The sequence below is a fragment of the Mercenaria mercenaria genome, chromosome 11 (assembly GCF_021730395.1).
Source record: "Mercenaria mercenaria strain notata chromosome 11, MADL_Memer_1, whole genome shotgun sequence".
Lineage (NCBI taxonomy): Eukaryota > Metazoa > Mollusca > Bivalvia > Venerida > Veneridae > Mercenaria > Mercenaria mercenaria.
Genome location: NC_069371.1, coordinates 60,714,964 through 60,740,262, shown reverse-complemented (window position 1 = coordinate 60,740,262; position 25,299 = coordinate 60,714,964). Strand labels below are relative to the sequence as shown.

Genomic DNA, 25,299 nt, shown 5'->3' with positions numbered 1-25,299 from the left:
AAAATCATACGTGTCCTTTTCCGACACGCTTATAGCAGCATCCAAGTCTAACAAACGGTTTGCTAATGACTCCAACGTCCGCTCGCCCGCCATATTGAAAGCGCACTGACCACAATGACGTTTGGTTTTAAGCACACGTGTTCACAGGGCGGATTATGATTACGAGTTACGATCAGCAATACAGTCTCATTTTGCAAGCTCTGAATATTGTGTTTTCTCGAAACCAAAAGCTTAGGACGTAGCAAATCATTTCAATTTTTCTAACTGCTGCAGAAAATTCCCTGCAACTGATATATCACCAGCACGGTTTCTTTTTCCAAAATGACCCTGTAAGATCAGAAATTAAAATCAACAACATTTTTTACTATAATTTTAATTTTATCTAAGTCCTTATCAAACTGACGGATCTACTTTAAGCGAGTGCATGTCACTATATCAGAATATCGAGGTAATAAGCCGAGCGCTAGAAACTATTTGATCTTCCAACAAGAAGGTTATCATTGGTCTTAGATCAATAACCTGAGTTCCACAGCTTAAAACACAAACGAAACAAGTTACGTCCACTAGCCGCCAGTTTTTGTGCAAATCAAAAAGTCTTTTATACAAAGCAAAAAGTGTGAACAGTTAGTTAAACGTTCCCATGAATAATCTTCTGTTACATTGCTTTGCCAGGACATATACAGAAAAGAAGCCTTCGAAATCGAAAAATAAAAGCTTTTTAAGACAAGAAGAATTCTAAGAGTTCACTTTATACATACAGTATATAAAAGAATATGTCAGCTCATGACTGAGATGACTTGAACTATTTTAATTTTTGAACCACATTTACATTTATTGTAACCCAAAACGACTGTATGACTTTGACAGCACTCTTCAAAAATTGATAACAATGTTTCTAATAAAATAACGGACACATTTTCTCTGTATGTTTAAAGCGGACACTCTTGACTTTCTTCATGTCTATAAACGCTCTGTCTATTTCAGAATAATTACATACAACTGTTTATTGGGTGGTCCTCTCTCTACCAAATTTGTTAATGCATTTTGATTTAGGGATAACCTATATTTGTTCGTGTTATAGCATCTGCGGAATCCCGAGGGATTGGTTGGTGTGTCCGAGCCCGGTAGGGCGAGGGTACCAACGTGTCCCGAGGGATTCTGAAGAAGTTATGGCACGAAATCAACATGCGGTAACGCTATATATTTAACATAAAACGCGAAAAACTGATAAATGAATATACTAATATACTGTTTCACAACGTTATTACACTTACTTGAAACGCGCGAGAATGTCTGCGTTGATTTATTGCGTTGACGTCATTTCCTTTAGAATAATCCCATTTTGGGCCGAAATACATCGACATGCATATATAAAAATGTGTTTTATAAACATAACTTAATTTCTATGTTTTGTCAAAACGATGTCGCAAGTGAATGATTTTAGTAAGACTGGTTGCATTATTTGAGTTTAAAAAGCAATATGACTGACTTCAATACATGTTTTCTTATCTGTCCCAATCTTAAAGAAATCTTAAATCTCAAAGCATTGATGTAAAGTCATCAAGATACCCTTGTTTTAAAGAAACAATATCTCGAGACAACGATTTATCATCTCGAGCACTTGATATCTTATCTGGAGTGCACGACATATTATTTGCATCACACGATAGCTTATTACGATCACTCAATATTTTAACTCTAATTCTCGAAATTGTAGCGCAAGTCATCTTTCATCTTGTCCTGAGCGCATGACATTTTGATTCAGCCGCACGACATCTAATATCGATCACTTGAAATCTTATTTTGTTCCTTATCTAGAACACTCGACATCTTGTCTCAAAAACGCGATTTCTTATTTTGAGCATTCGGCATATCATTTCGAGCGCTCTAGGTAATTCATTAAAAAATAATGCGTGTCCTAAACATACCATCGTAGATACGGCATAAGTACTGTTAAATAATTCAAAATCGTATCGGCTGATAAAACATGATCAAAGTTAAAGCAGATAGTGAAATGTCAATCAATATTTGATAGTTAAACTTTTTATTGCTTTGTTTGAAGACACATGAAATAGTTTCTGCTATTATGTTGAGTTTATTAATGGTCAGTTTCAAGGTCTACGGCACTGTTCTGATTTGTCTTTTGTTAGATGGACTTTTGACACAACCAATAGTAACAGAACAGCATCTAAGTGGACCACTGACTAACATGGAAGTTTTCGAGGACAAAGTTTACATTGGTGGGACAGATGTGATTTATATTCTGAATGACGATTTGAGTGTTAATCAGACCGGAAGTACGTGTAACAAGACTGTACCTAAATGTGGAAATGTAAACAAAGTTTTGCTGCTAAATACATTGGCACGTGAGGTGTATATATGCGGTACTGGTATGAAGGGATTTTGCGACTCAAGATCAATGAATGCTATAGGAACTGTGAAATTACAAAGTTCAAATAGTACTATTGCACTGAAAGTATCAACAGACACCAAAAGGCCTGCTAAAGGTATTATTACAATACATGGTCACATAATGATGGCAGTGACATATGGCAACGGTATTAGTACCATTGGACAGACAGGGGGTGCTTCGACTTACAATTATTCTTTAAGTACATGGACGACATCACTTATACCGGTGACAGACATAAATCATGGACAAAAAATTCTTCAGTTGGACCTTAACGTTGGAAATTTAAATGACTATATAATCTACTATAAATCGTCGTTTCAAGAAAATGGATACAGTTATTTTCTGACAAACCAGAAAGAATTTGTCGGGAGTTCGAATTACGTTACAAAACTCGTGCGTATTTGTCAAAACGATACGAATTATGAGTCATATACAGATATTTTTGTGAACTGCGAGTACAACGGGAAAGTATATAATTTGCTTCAAGATGCCATTCTCATTGACCTACACTCTGGATTCAACAGCTCTGAGAATGTATTTGTAGGAGCCTTTACACAGGGCAATGATTCCGAGAGTCCAGTTGGTGACACTGTTTTATGTTTAACAAAACTTAAAATGTTCGATAACACAGTTATGGAAGCTAAAAGGAACTATGCACTGACATGTGCCAATCAGAGTGACCTAAACAGATATCTACCCGATTTTAAAAAAGGGTTTTGTATACAAGTAAGTATAAAGAATAACAACAGCGTTTGAAATCATAAAAATATTCCTCTGTTACACAGTATACATTTAATCTCTTTCAATATATTTCTGCATGACTTTACCTGTAAAATGGAAAATCCAGCAGTTTCTTAAGGTGGCATATTTCTGACTCGAGATAACTACGGAGCTATCCCGATACAGTGGCACCTAACCAATCCGTACTCTTCTAATCCGGGATCCTTTCTTAACTGAACGATTCCCACGGTCCCGTATTTTTCTTCTTTTTAATTTAATACAAATATACCTTTGCAATCCGGACCCTTGCTACTCCGAAAACCGGACAAGATTTTTTGGCCAGTTTCATATAAATTAGTTAAAATTTACCTTTCGGATTCGAACACTGACCGGACAATACACAAAGATTCAATGAGGTGCGAAGTGTCATAAAACACCGACAAATGTTATAAAAGCACTGCAAATGTATGTTTACAATGTGCGAGTCGGTGAACGCATGTGACGTACTTACAAAAATTCTCTTCATAAAGCGAAGTTTTCTAAAAAGGTGATTTTTGTTAGATATATATATATATAGCAATCACCATATTGTTAAAAAGAATTCTCGCTGTTTCTACCTTATTGGAAAGTTTATCGCATTGAATAGCATAAAGTTTCCTGGAAATTTAAGAAATTCCGATCATGTTTAATTTCAGAAAAATGCACAACTTTGCTGGAAAGTTTAGGATATAATCGTAATTGCTATCAAGCATCTCATGGCAGTGCCATGCAAGGATTATTGCGAAATTTTGCACTTAAACCTTTTCAGGAGATAGATAAAATATCTAGAAGATATCATTTATCGCTGAAATGTTTTCAGAACAATGCGCACATTTCTTAAAAACTTTACAAAATTATCATGATAGCTACCTAGCTATCTCGTGGCAGAAATATGCCACCATAGTTTCTAAAGTACTTTTGTTTAAGTTAAATGTCTTGATGATAAGATGTGTGTATTATTCCGCTTGATATGTTACTTGACTAATTATGCTCTCAGTATTTACCGTTCAAATGCGTTACCTTCAATGATACTGTATGCATATATTTTAATACTGACCACAAAAAGGAGCAGTAACGGGGTCATAGCGTTTTACCTACTTCATAATTATAAGGTACGTTATGGTTAGTGGCCACCAGATATTTTCCTATAGGCTTCCGTTATAATATTATAAAATGCACTTACTTCCTAAAATCAAACCTTGTGTGTTTATACACATTCTTTGTAAGAACGGTCTTTGTTTTTCTTTGTTTTCATTAAACCCGGTTTACAATGACGAAACGATTGTAGTGTATTAAAGTTAGGCAAATTTTGTTTATACACTATTTCGACTGCTTGGGAATGAGAAAAGGTCAAACTTTGGGTTTGTTATAACTCTTTAACCGGTGTGCGTATATAATTTTAGATAGATTATGTTATATTTTACCGGACGTTGCCCATGATAAGTGGTGGGGCGTTGGAATGTTGACCGTATGTGTGACTGCGAGTGAAAACCGTGCTGTAAAAATAAGATAAATTGCAATTTGAATAATTCACATTTTAATAAAATACATTATGCTGGGATATTTGGCAACCACATTGTGACATATGTAATACCGTGTTCAGACTACGTTTTTAATCCTACATTAACTTGGGTTTATTTTTTAAACTCGTTTGCGTCCACACTATATGTGGTGTTAAACGTGAATTTTGTAAAGGTCAAGTGATTTCTGTAATGTAGCATTAAAACTACATCGGGAGGTGGTTTTAATACTACATTAAAAAGTAATGCTACATTATTTTACAAATGTGAACGCAAATGTGGGTTATAACTGGTTTTACAATCCCAAATCCACAGATCTTACCTTTTGGAGGAAGAATACCATGTGTTTCTCTTTTGTATCAAACAATTAATGCTGTGGCTGGCAAAAGTAATTGGACTGTTGTTGAAACAAAAACATTAAATTGCGATATGGAGTCATGCTGACGCTCAAAATGGACAATAGATGGAATGAACAGAAATTCTTAGATGAACACAGAAGTTTAAATATTGATGACCCCTTCTTGTTTCTGTTAGCCTCAATTCTTTGTAACCTTTTTTGCTTATTGCAAGATATTTGTTAACTTCCAACATTGCATGTATATATTTAAACCACATTTCTTTGCCTAGTGTGGACACAAACTAGATTATATTTTTGATGGGTTTTAAATGTCAAATACCAATTATAGCCAATTAGTGCCTGATAAAAATAAAACCGATCTGCTAGTGTGAACACGGTATAAATGTTTCACCTTTAAGGGCAATATGTATCAAAGAACATAGAAAACGATCTGTTTATAAAGTTTCATCGAAGGAAACACTTATGGTCAGTTACTTTGTTGAAATTACCAAAAAAGTACTGCAGTTATGGATTAAACTGTTCTTTAATTTTCACCATTTTAAGGTGGTTCTCAGTATTTTAATTGTATTGGGGTCGTGTGCTACTTATTTAAAAGTGTTACTTATTTAGAACCTATCTAAAGGTTGTGCTTTATATTCACAAATTTACATAAAATGTCCATGGAGCTTCGAAAGATAAACTAAATTAAAAAAACAACAACATTATTTTGTTTCCATTTATTCCCAGTGAATATGTATACATACGAAGTCCTACCTCGTACATTAAAACCTGTACCAAAGACAAAACGTTTATAGACTGCTCAATCTTTAATATAGGCTCAGCTATGAGGTCTTCGTATGTTTTCATTTTCATTTAAAAAGTAAATACGAAACAAAGTGTGATTAATATTAAGAAAAGTTTGGAATGATTTGCTTGTATTTAATCTTAGGAACAAGATTTTCGCTACGAGGATTTCGTATGTGGAACAGTCTTTGGATCATTTAAATATGTAATAGGCAATGTGACAGTTAGTTTAACACAAGGTTACAATGTGGAAGCAATTCATGGTGTTATAACAGCCCTTCATGGAACGGCTATCGGCAGAAACAACCTAGTTTTGATGACAGGTACATCCGAAGGCAAGGTATTGCAGGTAACTGCATATATATTATGTAAACTTAATATATTTTGTATAGAATCAAAGAACATATTTTTGTACGTCAGTGTATTTCTGTGTGAGTTTCAAGTGCTAATGTATGTAAACTGGTTGATAAAATTAAATTCATATCAAATGAGATTACTGAATCTTTGCAATATGTCAGTGAAATGCTGCTTATTGCAAGTGCACAACATTAACTTGGGTCTTCTTTTGCATAACCAATACTAATGTTAGGCATTCTTCTGATTCTGATTCTTTCATTAATGTGGGATTACAGACAAAAATATGTTTCACCTAACATGAGTTTGACTCGAGAAAATATCAACGAGACCAAAGGTATTCAAAGAAAACAAATATTGTTTTAACAATTATTTTTAAATATGACACCTACGCTCGCATGCACCCACCCACAAACACATGCATAGACAAGCAAAACAAGCAAGGAGGCTAAAAGGAGGGTGGGCATTGACGTTAACTTCGCATTACACCGTGCTATAACTTATTTGAAAAGGCGAAAGTGTAAAATATATTATACGTAGAATAAAAAACGTTTGCTGATACTTTGTAAATAAAACTTGATAATTTAATTGTTGATATTTTTACAAACTGGACGGCCATCCTGTATAGGATTGTAAATATCTGCTTGCAAAAACCAGTGTGTTTTATTTAAGGACATTGTACATATCTCTTGTAAATATACATGCATTTACACCAATCACTGGCCCCTGATAAAGTTCAGCCAATAGATTTCGCGCTCTGCTATCGTTAACCAATACCTTTGATGAAATAATAAAGGCAAATTTTATACATTATATTTTGCAAGCTAAACTTACAGCCTGATTCAGACCGACTAGTACTGTATAACACCTTTGACGCCGATGCTGGTGTGCGGATTCAAGGAATTCATCAGTATAATGATGACAAATTGTTTGTTATGAGCAACAAAAAAGTAAGTGAAAACTATGGAAGTGCTTTCAAAAGTGTTACTTGTAAAATACAATATATGATAAAATGCAGAAAAGCTAGAATAAATATGATAGGTTGTAAATATTTTGCTAGAGTCCTTCAGAATATGTGTAAATATATCGAGTGTTGATAAACACTTAAAACAGAATGATATATATGTATGAGGTATATCTCAACGGTCCTATATTTAAGTGAAGTGTACTATATGTTTTTATCAATGATACATTGTTTAATCGAAGACAGGCAGATATGACATTACTATGATACGTTTAAGAAAACAGCCATAGAGTAGAAATACGTATAATACATGTATAAAGCCACATGTACGGCATCTCAAGGGCCTACGTATAAGAAAAACAATTGCGATTTCGGTTTATCGGTCTTTTAATCACATAGACGACAAATACAAACGAAACATATGATATATGTTCTTAGCAGCGTTTTTTGCTGTCTCATTTGTGGCAACTGTCATTGTAAATATATTACACAGGTGATGATGTTTTCTAGTTCCAACTGTTCGGAATTCAAAACTTGTCCTGAAACCATGGCGGGTAAAAATCCTCTTTGTGGTTGGTGTGTACGAGAAGACAGGTAAGTTGTATACGTTTTAAGTAAACAATCTATATTACTGAACCAAGTGCTCCCCCACACGACGCGTTGCGTATTGTGTTTTTCTAACTTGAGAGCATAGATAACATAGACAATCCTCTTTTGACGAGAAATAATCACTTTATTTATCATTCTTTCTGTGTGGTTTACACAACATGACAGATGTTTTTCATCTTAAGATAACCATAAATTGTATCAATTTTTTAAGTGTCACGAAACGCTAAAATTGTAATTACTAAAATCTTCAAAGGTTTGCATAATTCTTTATAATATTTAGAAATGTATAAACTTACACATTTTTGAAAGGTCTTTTAAATGTCTAAACAGATTATCAAGCAGCTTATAACTACAACAAGATATCAAGATATAGGTCACTAAAAGGAATAGAATTGCTAAATTTGAACAAGATTTGTAGCTTGGAGTAAATCGCTACATCATAAAGTTTTATTGCATTTTATACATTTTTCCTGTTTAAAGGATACTCAAAAAGATTGTTTCAATTTTATGACTTAATATGACTACGGGATTTAACTATTTATCATAAAATGCTACGAAACGAAAGAGTGTTGCAGTCTTATGTTGATATTGATAGCATATTCCCAAAAAGACCTATATCTTTTTGTAGATTGAAATCTTAAATTCCCTCTGAATATTTCCAGTTTTAAGCAAAGATATTAACTACATTTTGTCTGAAGACCTACTCCTAATTGTTCACCAAAGAATTTTTCTTAAGGTTGTTTTGTTTTGCGCGCATGAGGTTAAAATTACATGATTTTTCAAACATTGTCCGAGAAAGAACAGACTATGTTGTTTAAAACAAAGAAAATATGTACAAAATAACCTTATTGAAAATGCCGGCATTTTAAAATACTCTATTTACTACATTAAAACAGTTTTCCAGTCTGTCAGTTTTTAAAGAAGAGATATTCATCAGTGTTTACCTCATTCCTTTCAGACCGAAACATGATCATCTACTTTTTTCTAAACCAGTCTTTAGAAATTGTACGAAATAGGTGTACAAATAATTATGCAAAATAACTTACGGCAAAACATGTACGTTTTTGAAGGTGTTTCAGTGTAAATGCAATTAATTAACATTTGAATTTAAGATCAACGAGAAAGAAAGATTGTTCCAATGCTACCAACCACTGGCTATCTTCACTTGAAGAATGCGTATCAATCTTCATTCGGCCAATGGGAATTTCTCTCTCCCGAAACCAGTCAAGCACTAATGTAAGTTAGTTAGAAGTCTTCAGCTAAGTTTTAATGAAATGTTAAGGATGTTCATATATAAACACAACAGGATTTTGTACGTCTTTCTGACAAAGAATCATTTCAATTGCATGTATATATTTTTTCATTGTAATTGCTTGTATGTAATGTAAATATCAAACGCTTAGTATCATTGATGCTAAAACTCTATCACATATAATGTAAGAATACATGATAAATCTATTATAGTTAAAAGTTTCAAATGATTAGAATAACAATAGAAGGTAAATGAATTGAAATCTTATATGAATATTATTCTTTTTCATCAAAATGTAATTAATTGCAATCATTACATAATTGTATCATATTTTTTTTCGGGATACTGGCTGATCGTATTTCAATAGTCTAAATTTCACAAAGTATTTAGAATATATTTCTACTTTCTTTCGTTAAAGATAACAATTACAGTAACAAACCTTCCATCTACGGTAAATGGTGATGTTTACCGTTGCATATTTAATGTAGAAATTGAAAAAGAAACTTACAGTGCACAGGCTTCACGATTAAATCAGTCCAGTTTTACATGCACTACACCAACCGTCGAAGGTAAGGTACAAATATACAAATTTCTTTCTTTCGCACTCAGCAAAGCTGATACACGCTGCAGTCGATCTGCATCTATTTTGTGGATGAAATGTATTGATATAATACGCTATATAACGCGCTACACTCCATTCAGTTGGCTCGTTTTCGTTTCGTTTTCTATTTCAGTGATGCGAAGTGTTTACTTACTGAAAAAACTGTAATAGGTAGTAAACTATAAGATATATACTGTTTTTGTAGGTCACGCCAAAGCACAAATTGAGTTAGTGCTAATACCTGCAACAGGGCAGCAAGTCGTACTTTCAGGGAAGTCGTTCTTTTTCTATATGTGTGCCAATTTCACAAGGTATAGTTTAATATTCTGTCAGAGATTATATTCTTTGAACAGGAAATTATGTAATTTAAAATACCTTTATAAGAAATTAATCTATTTTCCCCTCACACATTACAAAACTGTTCTCAAGTATGCTACTGCGAATATCAGGTTCGGTTTTAAATGTTCATACCTTTTCCAACCAATGACATATATACTACTATCAGGGAGTGGCCTAGCAAAGCAATAAGACACGTTTGTTTGCACAAGGTATAAAACTATATCCGGTTTACCTTATCACGAACATGTAAGAAGCTTAAAAAATCGGACATAAATCATTATTTACAATATTCACTGATTACCTGAAACATTAAATTAAGCTTTGAGTATAATATTTTGTTTAAAACACCAGTCAGCTCTGAACAATGAAAGATGGGTTTTTATCTATCGTACTAAAATAAAACAATATAGTACGACTTTGATAAAAATACATCTATTCTATAACATATGCGAGTACATGCTGGAAAAGACATTGTGGACACGATATGAGGACCCGACACGAACGAAGTAAAAAAATCAAAATTATACATGATCCCAAGACTTTAGTGTAGTCTATAAATATTAAAGATAAAAATAGCACTGAATCTAAAGATGTTCACTTTAAATGTAAATGGTACAAAATAAAGGTAATTACTGTGGCGCAAAAAAATAATGTTTATAAGCATGTTTGACTTTGTGGTGTGGTCTGCAAATGAATATAGGGTAACTGTTTTGGGCACCAGTAACAATTTCTTTTTTCGGTGTATAAGAATTTGCCACATCAGCTGCTTTACGTGCTCCATACTACATTTTGTAAGTGTAGTGTTTTAATTGAACAGCAACAATTGTTTATCACATAATCTTTAGTTATTGTTTAAACTAGTGAAAAATAAATGTTTTTATTATTGCAAAAATAAGCTTTTAGAATGTCTTTTATATCTGGAAGTTGTGGTGAGTGTGTTAACACAACAGGTGTTAAGTGCGAATGGTGTTCAGAAAGTGTGTCTTGTCAGTCGCCATCGTCGCCTTGCATGTCCCAGCCGCCAGTTTCTAAAGTGAGTAGATCTGACTAATAATAGTATGTAAATTTGTTTCTCATATTTTCAAAAAAAAAAAAAAAAAAAAAAAAAAAAACACGGAACAGTATATTACATAACTATATCATTTGAACATGTAAGCAATGGCTATTCTTCAGATAAAAATGTTTAAGTCGAACAGGTAGTAATGTAAGTATGGCTATTCTTCAGATAAAAGTGTTTATTTCGAACATGTGTTAATGTAAGTATGTCTATTTCTCAGATAAAAGTGTTTATTTCGAACAGGAACCAAAGTGATGTAAGTATGATTTTCCCCAAGATAGAAGTGTTTATTTCGAATAAGTATTATTGTAAATATGGCTTTTCCTCGGACAAATGTGTTTATTTCGAACAGGTATTAATATTAGCGTCGCTTTTTTGCAGGTAAATTTATGCCCAAGTGTAATGATCAGCCGAGGGATTCATTTTATACCAAATGGTATCTTAACTAATGTTTCCTTTCTCGCAAAGAATTTACCTGTTGTAAGTAAATACAAGACATCTCTTATGTTTTTCTATTGTTTGGTAGTAAGTTTGTGTAGTTTCAAATTAAATAAACACGAAGTTTGTTTAGTTTCAAAGTCACATTAATACAGCTACAATGTAAGCTGAGTTAACAGAATTGAGTTAACCACTTATCTCTCGAGTTTTGATATTCCGACTGAGCCATTGACCACCGGCGATTGATGGCCAGAATAATATGGACGAAACTTGTCAGAAATCATTTTCAAACTTCAAATTATTTTTGCGGATTTATGCAGTTAATCTTTTATTTCTTTAATTGAACTAAATGTATACTTATTAAGATTGTGACCTTTTAAAAAGTTTTTAGTTAGTGATGATTTAAAACTTGCCTAATATTGAACAGGTACGAAACATAAAAGATTTTGTTTTATGTATTTCAGTCATCAAATATCAAATACAGCTGTATCTTACCTAAAGCGCTAGTCCATTTCCACGCAAACATATATGGCAACAATGTATCTTGTGGATTAAATGTAAGTTTTTATTACGTTGATTTTTGTTTGGTTGTGTTTAATGCTTTCACGCCCTCCAGGAAACATTCTTAATCGCGTGGTGGCCATGAAAACTCGCCCTCACTCAATTAGTGGTTGTCATCATGTTTTCATGCCAGTTTTAGAGTGAGTGAGAGGGTTGCACAATTCATTTCTTCCCATGAACAGATATAGTCATACTTTTTTTGCTTGATTGCGTTCTATGCTTCTAAACGATCATGTTTACATTTGATTCTGCCAAGAACACTGAAGTTACCATTTCGGAAAACGTTTGTTACGGTTCAACTGATATGTCCATATCCATTATTTAACTTCAAATATTTCCATTTGTTTTTAGGAGAATAGTATGCATTTCAGTAAAGACTATAGTCTGATGGATACTTGAATTGTGGTAATGTTGATAGATTTGAACATAACTATGCGACGTATGTTATGTTTTTGACTTTACGAGCTGACATATATCATTAGTAATGATATCTCTTACTAATTTGCATTAAATAGTCATGAATCCGGAATACGACTTCAGAAAAGAAAATTTGGAGTCATTCTTATACACAGTAATATTAAAAACTACGCAGTAATATTAAAAACTTAGTGATAAGTGTATATTTTCGTAAGTACAATACTTATTCATGATCTGAGTAATAACATTTTATTCCTAAAAAGAGATAACATTTATTTTAACGCTAACAAGAAAGTATATAAATCCAAGTAAGACATTAATTATGATGTATATCTAGCCTGTCGTTTTCTAATCAATATTTGTTAAGCACTAGTGTTAAGACGGGCATGTTTGTTGGTAACATTGTCTTTCGGCTAATAGGCGTAATGGCGTATGATCGTGTGCATTAAATGTAAGGGATAATGTATATCTAAGGCTATCTCCTGGTTAATTTGTATCCCTGTAAAACTTTAGGGTAAATTAGTTAGATTGTTATAAATTTTTAGTTTATATAAAATCAAGGAACTAATATGGATACAAACTTTAACTAGCATGCAAGCAGAAAAATGAAACATTATTCCTTATTTTTGCATGAACATCACATTCACTTTTGCACTACAGAATCATTATTAGATACACAAATACTTTACTAAATAATACAGCCGACCTAGAAGATGCTTAAGGAAACATAGGTATGTTATTTTTAACAGAATATAAAAGCAAGACTGACCTGTCTCGTGTATTATTTTTCGAAAATAAACCCTTCTAAATTGTCCACATTGCTTTAGGCTGCTTCCATCAAGAGGCATCACGTTTTAAAAGAAATCCTATACTTAGTCTATCAAAACAATGCATGTTCTGCTGATTTTCCTACTGGATATACTATCATTGGATAGACTATAACAATCCGCAGTTTTCTATCAGTTCAACATTTACAAAAACATTTTATTAAATCGGTCCCTTTATACACGTGTTACCCTACTGACCCGTATATGTATTACGTTGTTTTGAGAAAATTGTGGTTACAGAATAAAAGGAATTGTATCTACTAAGGGAGAGTAGGCGAAATTAAGGTGGTAGCCAGAAATGTTGGCAAATGGCATGCCAACCCTGACTAAGTAATGGCGTTTATTTTGAAAGACATGCCACTCTTATTAGTATATTCTCTTTCATTTCCAGTCACACTTTATGGATGTAGAGCACTTGCAACGGACTGCAGTCACTGCAATGCTCTTAACTCTACGCGCTATAAATGCGAATGGTGCATGGATAGATGCAATCATGTCAATACCAGTTGCATTCAACCTACATATTGTCCGGCACCTGTGGTCAATAAGGTTATTGTTTAATTCATTTGTTTGTTCGGTTTGGTTTTCATTCACACCGTCACAATTTATGGAGACTCTGCTGCTGTTATGATAGAAGAAAACTCCAGTTGCCCGCGTATGGGCATCTGTGTAAAACCACCGACTTTCCGCAAGCAAAATGGATTCTTATCTCCCATGAAAGAATCGTATAAAATATCTCTGTACAGGCAATAAACGTCCGCACTCAGGATGAATTTAAAACTTGTGCACTTACTTTTCTTTATGATTTACGTTTCAAAATAACCACTTTTATACCAAATTAATTTTATATCTAAAATCATAAAATGAGACACGGGGCTTTGTAGTTGAATTGTTTCATTTTACTTTTAAGTATAGTAATTTGCCACACAGGTTATACCACGAAATGGACCAACTGCTGGAGGTACTAAGGTTACCATATATGGTGAAGAATTCGGGTCAAAAATATCAGACGTTGATGTCATAGAGTTTGGACATACGAAATGTAGATTGAGTTCCAATCTCACAGATTATAACATTACTGACAGTGAAGATTTTGAGCTACTTGCACCATCTGTGTATGTTTTTTGTTCAGACTTGCATGTATGAGATATTGCTGGAGACTCGTGATATTCTAGAATGTTGCACTGATCTAGTATCAATGGTTTGTTTTTATGCTCCTGTTACTTACGGTGTTAGTTAATTTGTAGCTCTCTAAAATATAGCACCTGAAAACTAAAATTCGGTTTCGAAAATAGTATCTATGGATTTGCTTACATGTAATTTGCTTAAATAACAGAAATAAAAGTATAAACTAATGGACTGAAGAACCCTCGAGGTCATCTCATTTTGCACTGTGAAAGAGAAAATAAAATCTATAAGAAGATTCGTTTCACTCAAAAATATTGCCCGGACAGTCAAATGTTGTTGTTTTCTTTTATGACGGGATGGACACCTTCGTTCGGATGATAACTCCAATGTATTACTAAAAATGAATAATTTGAATATGAATTCTAGCATAAAACTGCTGTTCTTGTCACTTTTCGGTGGTGTATTTACAGGAGAGAAAACTTGTGTTAACAGGGAGATTCACGTGCTCACGTGCTGTTAAAAATCTTTTTATATACGCGCGTTCTGCGGCAAAGCGTAAACGTATACGGGAACAAAACGGATAATTCTAAAGGGAATGACCTCAACGTAAAAGAACAACATTTCTGCGTATTTCATGGACATTTCATAACATAGAGTGACAATATATTTGTTTATCAGTTATTACGCGTTTTACGCTAGAATAGCGTTAGCGCATGTTCATTTCGTGTTAAAACATCTTCAGAATCCCTCAGGATACGTTGGTACTCTCGACCTATCGGGCTTGTACACCAACTTACCCTTCGGGATTTTGCAGATGTTATAACATAAAAAACATGCGTTATCCCTACATAATAAACAGCTTGAAAGCATGAGACAAACTTTTTTTAAATATGCATTATATAAGCGATATGGCTGTTATTTAAGATTGGTTTGTACAACTGGTCGGATGTCCACAGATACCACAGTAAACGTTACTGTCACAGTGAATGGAAAACGTTCTGCAACAACAGTGGTTTTCGATTACAAGGTATGTGTTAATAGTTTAAGGGGCCAATCAAGGTCTGCAAATACTTATGACACAGGAATAGTAAATCCACTCTTAAACATTTAAACGCGCAAAAAAGCGCCGTGGCGCTGAACAATGTTTAGTACAATAATATATCATTTTAAAGAGAATTTCTATAGTTTTGTATGCGCATCTTTCTGCGCAGCCCTCGCTATCTATGGAAATTGAAGTGAAGTCAACATTTGTTGAAACATATGACAGACATCTTAAATATGAGGAATCTTGAGTAAAAAAAGACATTTTAATAAGTTTTATCAGTAATCAAATGTTGATACTGGTTTATGTTGTATTGACATGTAATGCCTGCCATGCATCTTCGCGGCCATTTTTGTGGCTGTGTTTTTAGCACAAAGACAGTGTTGCTTATATAACGTTAGACAATTGACTTTGTATTGAAAAGACAATATCTTCTTTCAGATTATTTAGTATTCAATTATAGAAAGGATTAAGATTTTTTTTTAAAAAAAGAAATTAAACTTCTAGCTGACATACATGCAATAAATTTGGTCAAGCGGACTTAACATAAAATTTAGCATGATGACCCATACATTTTTAGCCATTTTCATGTTCATAATACACTTCTTTATACATAAGAAAAAACAGGAAAAAGTCTATGAAACAGTTTTTTTTCTTCAAAATTTAAAAGAATATTCTTCACTACGGGTATTTTTCATTGTAAAAGTTCACAAAAGTGAATATGAAACAAGATTTTATTTTCATTTGTACGCATTATTGTAAGGATATAGTATTATAAATATGACTGTCACATCAAATAAGTATATAATAAAATCTGTAAAAAGAATAAACCTTATTGTGCTGTCTTGATATATATTTATAAAAAAACAAAACAAAAACACACACAAAAAAACAACAACAGAAAAACAGAAAATTATGAAAATGTTGAAAAATCGCTGGCAGTTTCAGCAACAGTGGGTGTGGTCAAAACAAATTTTCACAAAAACAAGCCTGGTGACCCATTGTTTTTATTTGTTCATTGTTTTTAGCATAAATTTTCCTATCATATATGTGAATTTAAAAAAAAATCCTATAAAAGGGAAAAAAGCTATAGGAATTCTCTTTAAAGTTCAAAACCTTTGTTGTATGGAGGAACCAGTCAAATATTTATAACACCATCTCCAGGTGTGACCTTATTTACTGCGTACAAATATAATGAAATAACTATCTATCTAGTTTTTAATTGGTAAATGGACTTAAATAATTCGGGTTTGGAAAATGACCCTTCACAGTTATTAGCTGATAGGTCACAAACTCAACTGATAGAAATGCATGATTCATACTACTAAAATATTCCCTTTGTACGCTGGACAAAACAATTTACCAGCTATTTGATGGTTTGTAGTATCAAAAGTATTATTATAGTGCTGATAAAGTTTTAGAATTTCAACAAAATCACACTATACTATCACATAAATTTACTCTTTTAACGACCTCATATCGATTATAAACCAACGAAATATGCTATAGGGAATGAAATGACACATAAACAAAACAAGGGGCTTCGCGCCCGAGCGGCTGAGGTCGTTGACTTCGAATTATTTGCCCCTTGCCTACGTGGGTTCGAGCCTCACTTAGTTTAAACATATTTATTTCGAAAATACATCAGTTAAAATTTTTACAGGTATACATATCTAACACAAATACGAAAGAGATAAGAACGAAAGAGAACTTATATAGTTCCTCTCCCTAAATAACAACAAACACATTTACATCAATGGCGGATTATCATTTCATTCAGTTTGATAATGTTTAAAGATATCTTATTTAAATAAACAGTAAAGTAGAAAAAAAAAATAAAGGTAAAGGATATTTCACTTGGAGCACTTATTCATGTAAGGAAGCTAAATGATACGTAGATACAACATTAGAACGACGCCAATAAAACGGACACTAGACACACTCGCCCCTAACCAATGTGGATTCCAGCCTCACTCGGGGCATTCAATTCTTCATGTGAGGAAGCCATTTAGCTGGCTTACGGAAGGTCGGTGGTTCTACACCCAGGTGCCCGTCCGTGATGAAATAATGCACGGAGGGGCACCTGGAGTCTTCCTTCACCATAAAACCTGGAAAGTCGCCATTTGACCTATAATTGTGTCGGTGCAACGTTAAACCCAACAAAAACAAAACAAAAACAAAAACTAGTCACACTCCTTCAGTCTATTTAAACATCCGCTATCATTGCGAATAATGAAAGTGTAAAAGAAATAATCTGGACCATTGCGACGATCTTAGCAACAATTATTACGATTATTATCTAACTGCTTCTTGTATTCTATTTATGTTTTCACAGACCCCAAGTATTACAGACATTCATCCGAAATACGGTCCTAAAGCAGGCGGGACCCTTTTGACATTATCCGGTGATAATCTAGGTGTTGGGAACCGTGAAGTGGTTGTAGTTATAGGTCCTAGTTATTGCACACAAGCAACAGTGTATCCACAGCTTCCACTGGACCTTGTTGCATCGTAAGTAAAATATATCGTTCGAATTATTATGATATAATAGGTTAACAATATAAAAATTAAGCCGCACAAATCGGTACACTTAAACAAATTTAAACAGGGTGTTACAAATATTGTTCAAGTTACAGCTTTGAATACGATGACATCGTAACGTATTCACAAACAGTAAACGAATTTCTGATCATTGCTGAAAATCTTTAAAGCACTAATAAACGGAGTGAATCAGGTAGGGCGATGTTACGTCATATCATTTTATAAACAGTTTCTATACTGTTAGTAAATATAAACGAAACCTTTCACTGAACCATAACGATGTAATAATTTCAAACGTAAAGTAGAACTATTTCCTTCAGTGTTGTTTTGTTTTATACTTTTCAGTGTGGACTTTACAATTCAGTGTGTCGTAAGTTCTGCTCATTATGGAAACATCACGGTCATTTCGTTAATTATGAATGAAAATGTGGTCGTTCCTAGGGCCTCAATCCATTACCAAATTGTCAAGGATCCCACAGTTGCAAACATATCGCCAAGGAATGGATTTTTGAGGTAGACTTCTTTTAAAGTATTATTATGTTTTACATACCACTTCTCCTTGTATTCGGACTAAACTTTGTTATATTTAAGTTCGTTTGTTCTTTGGGATCACAAAGTCCATCCAATATGTATAATATACTTTCGCCTGAACCAGTGCTAAGGAGAATTAGAAGTGACGAATATACCATTACCTCTCAAGAACAGACTAAATCATTTCGAGTACGATATTTTTTGCGTTGTTCTTATTCGTCCCACATGTATCGTTTTACATATTTTATTAACTATCACAACAGCAGACGTGAAGTGCCATGTTGCGGCCGGAGGAAATTACCCGTGTTGTTACATATTCTGAACGTTTGGAATAATGGAGTAAAAAATCTGTAAAAAGGTCCTTTGGAAGCATAGAATGCAACCATGCAGAATAATAGCAGACGCGGTTTGATTGAGTTTGTTTGATTGAGGCCATTGAATGTTTTCGCGAAGAGCTCAATACAATGTATTCCTTAGTTACATACAAGGATAAACATTAATAAGGATAGCCTAAATTTTATTTTACAAAAACGTCTAACATACATTTTTTCAGTGGTGGAACATCAATAACAGTTCAAGGATCAGATTTAAGCAATGCAAACGCGGCAAGAGTCGAGTCTTCATATGCGGGAGAAACTTCGGTAAGTGGAATGTATAAGGTAAAGTGATAATTACAGGCTAAAATTTATCAAATATTTTCTTTTCAATTATTTTTTTTTTTAAGATTATGAATTATTTTCAATTCAAAACATTTTGTCTATGAATAATACACTCCGTCACAGTTACATGTCAGCGGGGAGCTTAATACTGATTTTTCTTCGAAAAATGTTTCACGTTACTGCTCTACCCACTGGATATTTCTGTACTTCGGAATAGTGTAATTATGTATCGGAGCTTCTTCGTACACTAAATAAGCTGTAATAAAAGTACTCTTTCCCAGCATTGAAAGAAACAAATGCATGATCTTATTAACGAATATTTAGTTATAAATTCCTAGGCGCGTGTAGTGTTAAAGTTTAGACAATCTCAGTTTTATCATATTTTGACGTACACGTTTACAAATGACTTGTAAATTCTTAGTTAGACAAGTTATCTTATCTGATGTTTGACTATATATAAAAGTCATTACATGTGGAAACTATAGATGTACAGTAAAATATGTTTCCACTGCATTATTCTTCTGATTTTATGATACGTAGATTTAGAATATCTACAAAATTTATATTATCAATTCAAGAAACACAAAGCTAAGACGCAGTGATGCGTTAGTCAACGAACTCGTCATTGCCTTCGCTATGTACAGTCTTACAAATATAGTAATACTTTTTATGGTAGGTTATTTCCGACTGGAAAGCGGAGTTCCTTATACATTCATACAAGTATTCAATGTAATATTTTTCCGTTACAGCTTCTTTTGTTGTGGGCCTACTTTGCGATGCATGACTCTGTGTTTTGGGTGCACTGTGCTTCCGGGAAATCTTTTTCAAATCTCCTATACCTTGTAAACATCATAATGGAATACATTATACGAAGTAAAATGTACTTATACGACATGGTAATATCGTTTCTCTTGAATATATGATTAAATTTTCAACTTTGTACTTACCAAGAAATGTATGATTCTTTAAAAATAACTTACAGATTAGTGTATGTGCGATACAGTCTGCTAGCGTGACCATATGCAAGGTTCCAAAAGCTCCCGAAACACTTGCGAATGAGCTGGCAAAAGAACAATCAGACAGAAGAGGAAAGAGATCAGATTGTTCAGAATGCATCGAGGTGGAGATAGTACTATATTTAGATGGCGTGATGGAAAATTTCACAATCACATACTACAGGGATCCGTCCGTAGATAAATTACCCGGAAAAGATAACGTTGTATCATTGCAGTCGAAGAATCTGAGACTGACCATCAAGGTAATGCCTTAATGTTATAGTCATTTGTTTAAGTAGTCAATATGTCGATCAGGATATGTAGATAATGTTTAGTCACAAAGAGTTGATATTATAGCTGCTTTTTATTTTTTACCAGATTTTTATAGCGCTCATTTCATCTATAAAATAAACGTTCAAAAGCGCTTCCCTACCAATCTTTGAAAACTATCCTACTATGACTAGAATGATTTCCCCAAATGTGATTAAAAGATCATTTTATTTTCCATTTGTCGATATCTCTATCAAAGCATCATAGCATATAAAATTTAATATCGTCCAAGCTTATACAATTATGATAAAATATCAGTACAATTGATAATATGAAATAAAATTAGGGGCAATAACTATGGCCATACTAAGTCAATTCTCACAACATTTAGAGGAAAGAAAAATACAATTTCAACTCCAGATGATTAACGATATCAAAGACATGGCATAGAATAGACACAAATAGCTGAAAGGCAATAACTGTGGCATTGTGCTGATTCAAACTCCATTCGGTGCAAACCATTTCCAGTTAATAAAACATAATTTACATACAATGTTCACCAAAAATTAAGGGTTGTGTTAACTGCATATTTATTAACACTAAAGATTGTGCCTTTATTATTATTGGAAACTGTAATTTTAGTGAGGTTAACATAATATCTAGGGTATATTTCTATTGGTTGTATTTTCACAGGAACGGTCTTCTTACTTTCCCCGCATGTTAATTATTATCCCTGAATGGGTTTTAAGAAGAACAAGTTTGTATTTACAAATTTATAATTGTTATTGCAATTTCTGTAAGGATAAAATCAGTTGAATGTAACAGTAAGACAAAGTTTTCCTTCCCGAGGGACAGTGTGTCATGAAAACCTGAGCTATAGCGATATTTTTTATCCGTGCAGCCTCGAGGGTTTGGAAAACAACAGACATTCGCATGCATTTTCAAAATAGATCGCGGTAACAATAAAATTTAGGTATTTCCTGGTAGTAGAACTATGTGACTTCACACTGTACCCCATTTTAGAAAAGGTGGTCAAGGGGGGGGGGGGGGGGGGGGGGCTCCGGGGGGAGGGGCGCAACTGGCGCCCCCAAATCTTCGGAGTTTGTTCTGAGAAAAGTTCAAATCATGCATTTTTTTTCTCGCTCGCTATGCTCGCATAGGTAATTTATCTTTTGTTCTGGGTGAAAAAAATATAAAATATGCATTTTTTTCCATGAGCTCCTATAACGCTTTTTACTATTTCTATGTTAATAGCTCTTCGTAACCCCTCCCAATAAAATCCTCAGAAATAGGTCTAAGAAATTTCATTCCGAGATACTTACGCAAGAATAACTCTGACAAGTCATAAAACATGGACTATAATTAGCAAGTTGTTTGGGTTGATTTTGTCACAAAACCTGTCCTTTTTGAATATCAAATAAAATACCTCAGAACGCCCAGAATGCATCCAGATGGATCCATTATTTTCAAACTTTTACGGGGGGTATGCCCCCCGGACCCAACTAGTTCCTCTACTAAGAATATTTTGCGCCTCAGCCAACACCAAATACTGTATCCGCCCCTGGGGGTTTCCTATGGAAAGACGGGAATATCTACCGTTGGCATTTGATCGGACAAATGTTTACCTTCCCTGAACTGTAAGTGTTAAACGATTATGCTTCATGCAAAGGCACATAATACAAATTGATGTACATAGCTGTATACTAGATGGTTTTTTTCACATTTTATTGCAGGGCAAACGTTTGAATTTGGTTGCGACGGCTTCTGACATTAATATAACAATTGGTATAGCAACATGTTCTGTTATTGAACTGACAATGACATCTGTGGTTTGTATTGCCCCATCTGCACGACCTGAGCCAGGGATACCCGGTGCACAATATCCGGAAGTTAATGTAAGAACAGAGAGCAAATTTCATGACTGACATTTAACTTGCGCATATGATTAGCACAATTCTATTGTTAATGTGGATTTCGGTTTAATAGAAATTTGAAAATAATAGGAATACATAAGGAAACATAAAACGCAAGATAGTACCTTACACGTTTTGACCAAGTAAGTTCATGAACGATTATCATTATGAAATGTGCAACGCCCTCATGCCACCTATTAGCAGTGTCTTGTGCATAGAGTCATACGATAGTTTTCTCTTTATGTGTTCCTTTTTTGCCGGCACTCATATCGCTTTTCTCTTTTATAGCATAGCATTACAATTTTAATGAAATGATTGGGAATAATACAGTTCATAAGAAAATCCTATGAAAGCTTAAATTGCAACCAAGAAAAACAATTGCCAACACGGTTTGGTCAAGCATAACACATACCACCTATCACTAGTTGCGCTTATAGTTGATACATTTCCTTCTTGGTTTCCACTTTTTCGACACACAGAACAGTTTCCGCTTAAATAGTATACTAATATCTGAATTTTAATTTTATCAATAACAACAGTTGATCAAGTATATTCATAAGTAGTGATAAAACAAGTATCATCCCTAGTGCCACCTATCACCAGTTGAACATATTATTGCCAAAATTACTTGGAATTAAAACAATCCGTAAGAAAACCTGTTGAAAGCATGAAATGCAACTAAGCAACACGGTTTGATAGAGACCGATCATGAAAGGTAATGAAAAGTACAAGAAACTTCATGGCTCCAGGCACCTGTTTTTGAGTAACACAATTGCACAGAAACATGGAATGAACTCATTACCCAAAAAGGCTCAGAAATAATAACAACAACTATATAAATTTATGTATATGCCACCGACGAAATCCAAAACCAAATTACAACATATTCTGATGGCAAATAACAAGCTTTTATATTGTTTCATAACAGGTAACTATAGGTAATATACATACGACAGTTGGTTTTCTGCATTACTTGGAAGAAGTTTTGAACACTACAGCTATAATAATTGCAGCGGTTGTCAGCCCAGTCATACTCATAGTCATAATTGCAATCGGTAAGTCAGTTACAGCGATTGTTAGCCACGTCATAATCATAACTGAAATAGGTCAGTAAGTTGCATCGGTTGTCAGCCCAGTCATACTCATAGCCACTATTTCAATCGGTAAGACCGTTGAAGCTGTTATCAGCCAAGTAATATCTATCATTGCCATCGGGAAGCAAGTTAGAGCAGCTTTATGCACGGTCATTGTCATTATTGCAATAGGTTCGGGTAAATAAGTTATTTTTATTTCTGATAGATAACTTGTTTTCTTTAGATAGCTTATTATTATATTGCTATGCTACTAACGCATATACCTAAGTATCGAAAAAAATATGTTGACATTTCAATGGTTCTGTTACAGTATATGTTACACAATAAATAACTGTATCAATATTCATTAATAAAATGCAATCATGATTTTAGATGTTAAGAATATAATTTAGGTACCGTATTGCTATTCCGAAAATACAGAAGAATGGCAAAAAAAGTAAGATATCTTGAGAAGGAAACAGTCCAGAAAGAGGCAACAGGAACCTCTGCAGAAAGCCGGTTTGTATTGGATACATTTACGTGATGATTTTACAGTCTCGCCCTTTTAATGAACAACATGTACCGACAGAAATATGTAGACTTCATTAAAATAATGTTACAAGTTAGAATACGTGCGTTTCACAAATCGACATAATTGTTATAGCTGTACTTTCCTAGATCCACACAAACAGATGAAAATGAAAACCAAAATGCATTTAGATAATCGTTTATATACATATAAGTGAGGATATAATTATGAATCAGGAGTTTGTGAGCTGGATCCCTGGGCGGTGCATGTTTTATTCGTCACGATGTGTCCTTCCTTTAAGATTCAGGTAGAGAAGTTGTCAGTAACGTACAGAAAATACAACAAAATACTTGAATACAATCTAAGAACTCGGGTTAATTAACTGGCTACCATTTCATAAATTGAAATTTTGCTGTAAAACGGCGCTAAGTCAGCCAAATAAACAAGTCATGTTATATCAAATTTAGGTGTCCGATGAAACGATTTTTCTACTATATCATTTGAGCTCAACTATACGAAGTATAAGGAGAGCTACCCTACACGACCCGGCGTCGGCGTCTTTCCGCACCCCAACCTTGGTTAAAGTTTTTTACACTTTCTCTTTTTTCTTCTTACCTCTGTAATTACATGATACACTTGATTCAAACTTAAAACAATTATTCAACATCATCACCCACATCATCTGACATAAGGGTCATAACTCTGGCACTAATATTTCATGATTTATTCCCCCTTTTCACTTAGGTTTTCAGGTTAATGTTATGAGACCTTTCACTCTATCTCTGTTGTTACTGAATGGATTTGACTCAAACTTAAAATAATTGTTCAACATCATCACTCACATCATATGACACAAGGTGCAAAACTCTGGCAGAAATATTTAATGGATTATTCCCCCATTTTACTTAGAATTTCAGGTTAAAGTTTTGATACACTTTCACTCTATCTCTGTTATTACTGTATTGATTTGATTCCTACTTAAAACAATTGTTCAACATCATCGCCCACACCATATGACACAAGATGCATAAATTCGGCGCACATTTTTCATGAATTATTCCCCCTTTTTACTTACAAATAGGTTTTGATACAATTTCACTCTATATCTGTTATTACTGAATGGATTCGATTCAAACTAAAATAATTGTTCAACATCATCACCCACATCATATGACACAATATGCATAACTCTGGCACCAAGTTTTCATGATTTAAGTCCCCTTTTACTTAGAATGTAAGGTTAATTTTGATGCATTTTCACTATATCTCAGTTATTACGAAATGCATTTGATTGAAAGTTTAAGTAGTTGTTTCACATCTTCACCCACATCATATATCACAAGATGCATACCTCTTGCACCAATAT

The 25,299-nt window shown here is 33.7% G+C and overlaps 2 protein-coding genes across 5 annotated transcripts in view; one reads left to right on the top strand and one right to left on the bottom strand.

The window, feature by feature from the left end:
• Positions 1-25,299, bottom strand: part of LOC123531750 (CCR4-NOT transcription complex subunit 9-like) — a 492,904-nt gene that overhangs the window by 117,146 nt on the left and 350,459 nt on the right. The window lies entirely within an intron of this gene.
• Positions 1,946-23,963, top strand: LOC123532479 (plexin-B1-like). 4 transcript variants are annotated; one of them, XR_006682653.2, is made up of 13 exons: positions 1,946-3,139; positions 5,979-6,182; positions 7,012-7,137; positions 7,645-7,745; positions 8,873-8,996; positions 9,431-9,581; positions 9,819-9,924; positions 10,877-10,985; positions 11,391-11,489; positions 11,912-12,004; positions 13,644-13,801; positions 14,183-14,367; positions 15,305-15,407. XR_006682653.2 is itself a non-coding variant. In XM_045313932.2 (12 exons), the coding sequence occupies exons 3-12, from the start codon at positions 13,730-13,732 to the stop codon at positions 23,946-23,948; spliced, it is 1,488 nt and encodes a 495-aa protein (XP_045169867.2). In that variant the 5' UTR covers positions 11,134-11,489; positions 11,912-12,004; positions 13,644-13,729; the 3' UTR covers positions 23,949-23,963. The 4 variants fall into 4 exon arrangements, 3 of the variants coding, with proteins under 3 accessions (XP_045169867.2, XP_045169866.2, XP_045169868.2); XM_045313932.2 differs by lacking the exons at positions 1,946-3,139; positions 5,979-6,182; positions 7,012-7,137; ... (3 more) ...; positions 9,819-9,924; positions 10,877-10,985 and adding exons at positions 17,758-17,933; positions 18,309-18,476; positions 19,048-19,135; ... (2 more) ...; positions 23,260-23,386; positions 23,818-23,963 and having other exon boundaries at positions 11,134-11,489; XM_045313931.2 differs by lacking the exons at positions 1,946-3,139; positions 5,979-6,182; positions 7,012-7,137; ... (5 more) ...; positions 11,391-11,489; positions 11,912-12,004 and adding exons at positions 13,078-13,156; positions 17,758-17,933; positions 18,309-18,476; ... (3 more) ...; positions 23,260-23,386; positions 23,818-23,963.

Coding starts and splice junctions, on each gene's coding strand:
- LOC123532479 (XM_045313932.2), top strand. CDS start 13,730: ATGGATAGATGCAATCATGTCAATACCAGTTGCATTCAACCTACATAT. Junction 18,477..19,047: donor CCAAGGAATGGATTTTTGAG/GTAGACTTCTTT, acceptor ACATTTTTTCAG/TGGTGGAACATCAATAACAG. Junction 22,314..23,259: donor CACAATATCCGGAAGTTAAT/GTAAGAACAGAG, acceptor GTTTCATAACAG/GTAACTATAGGTAATATACA.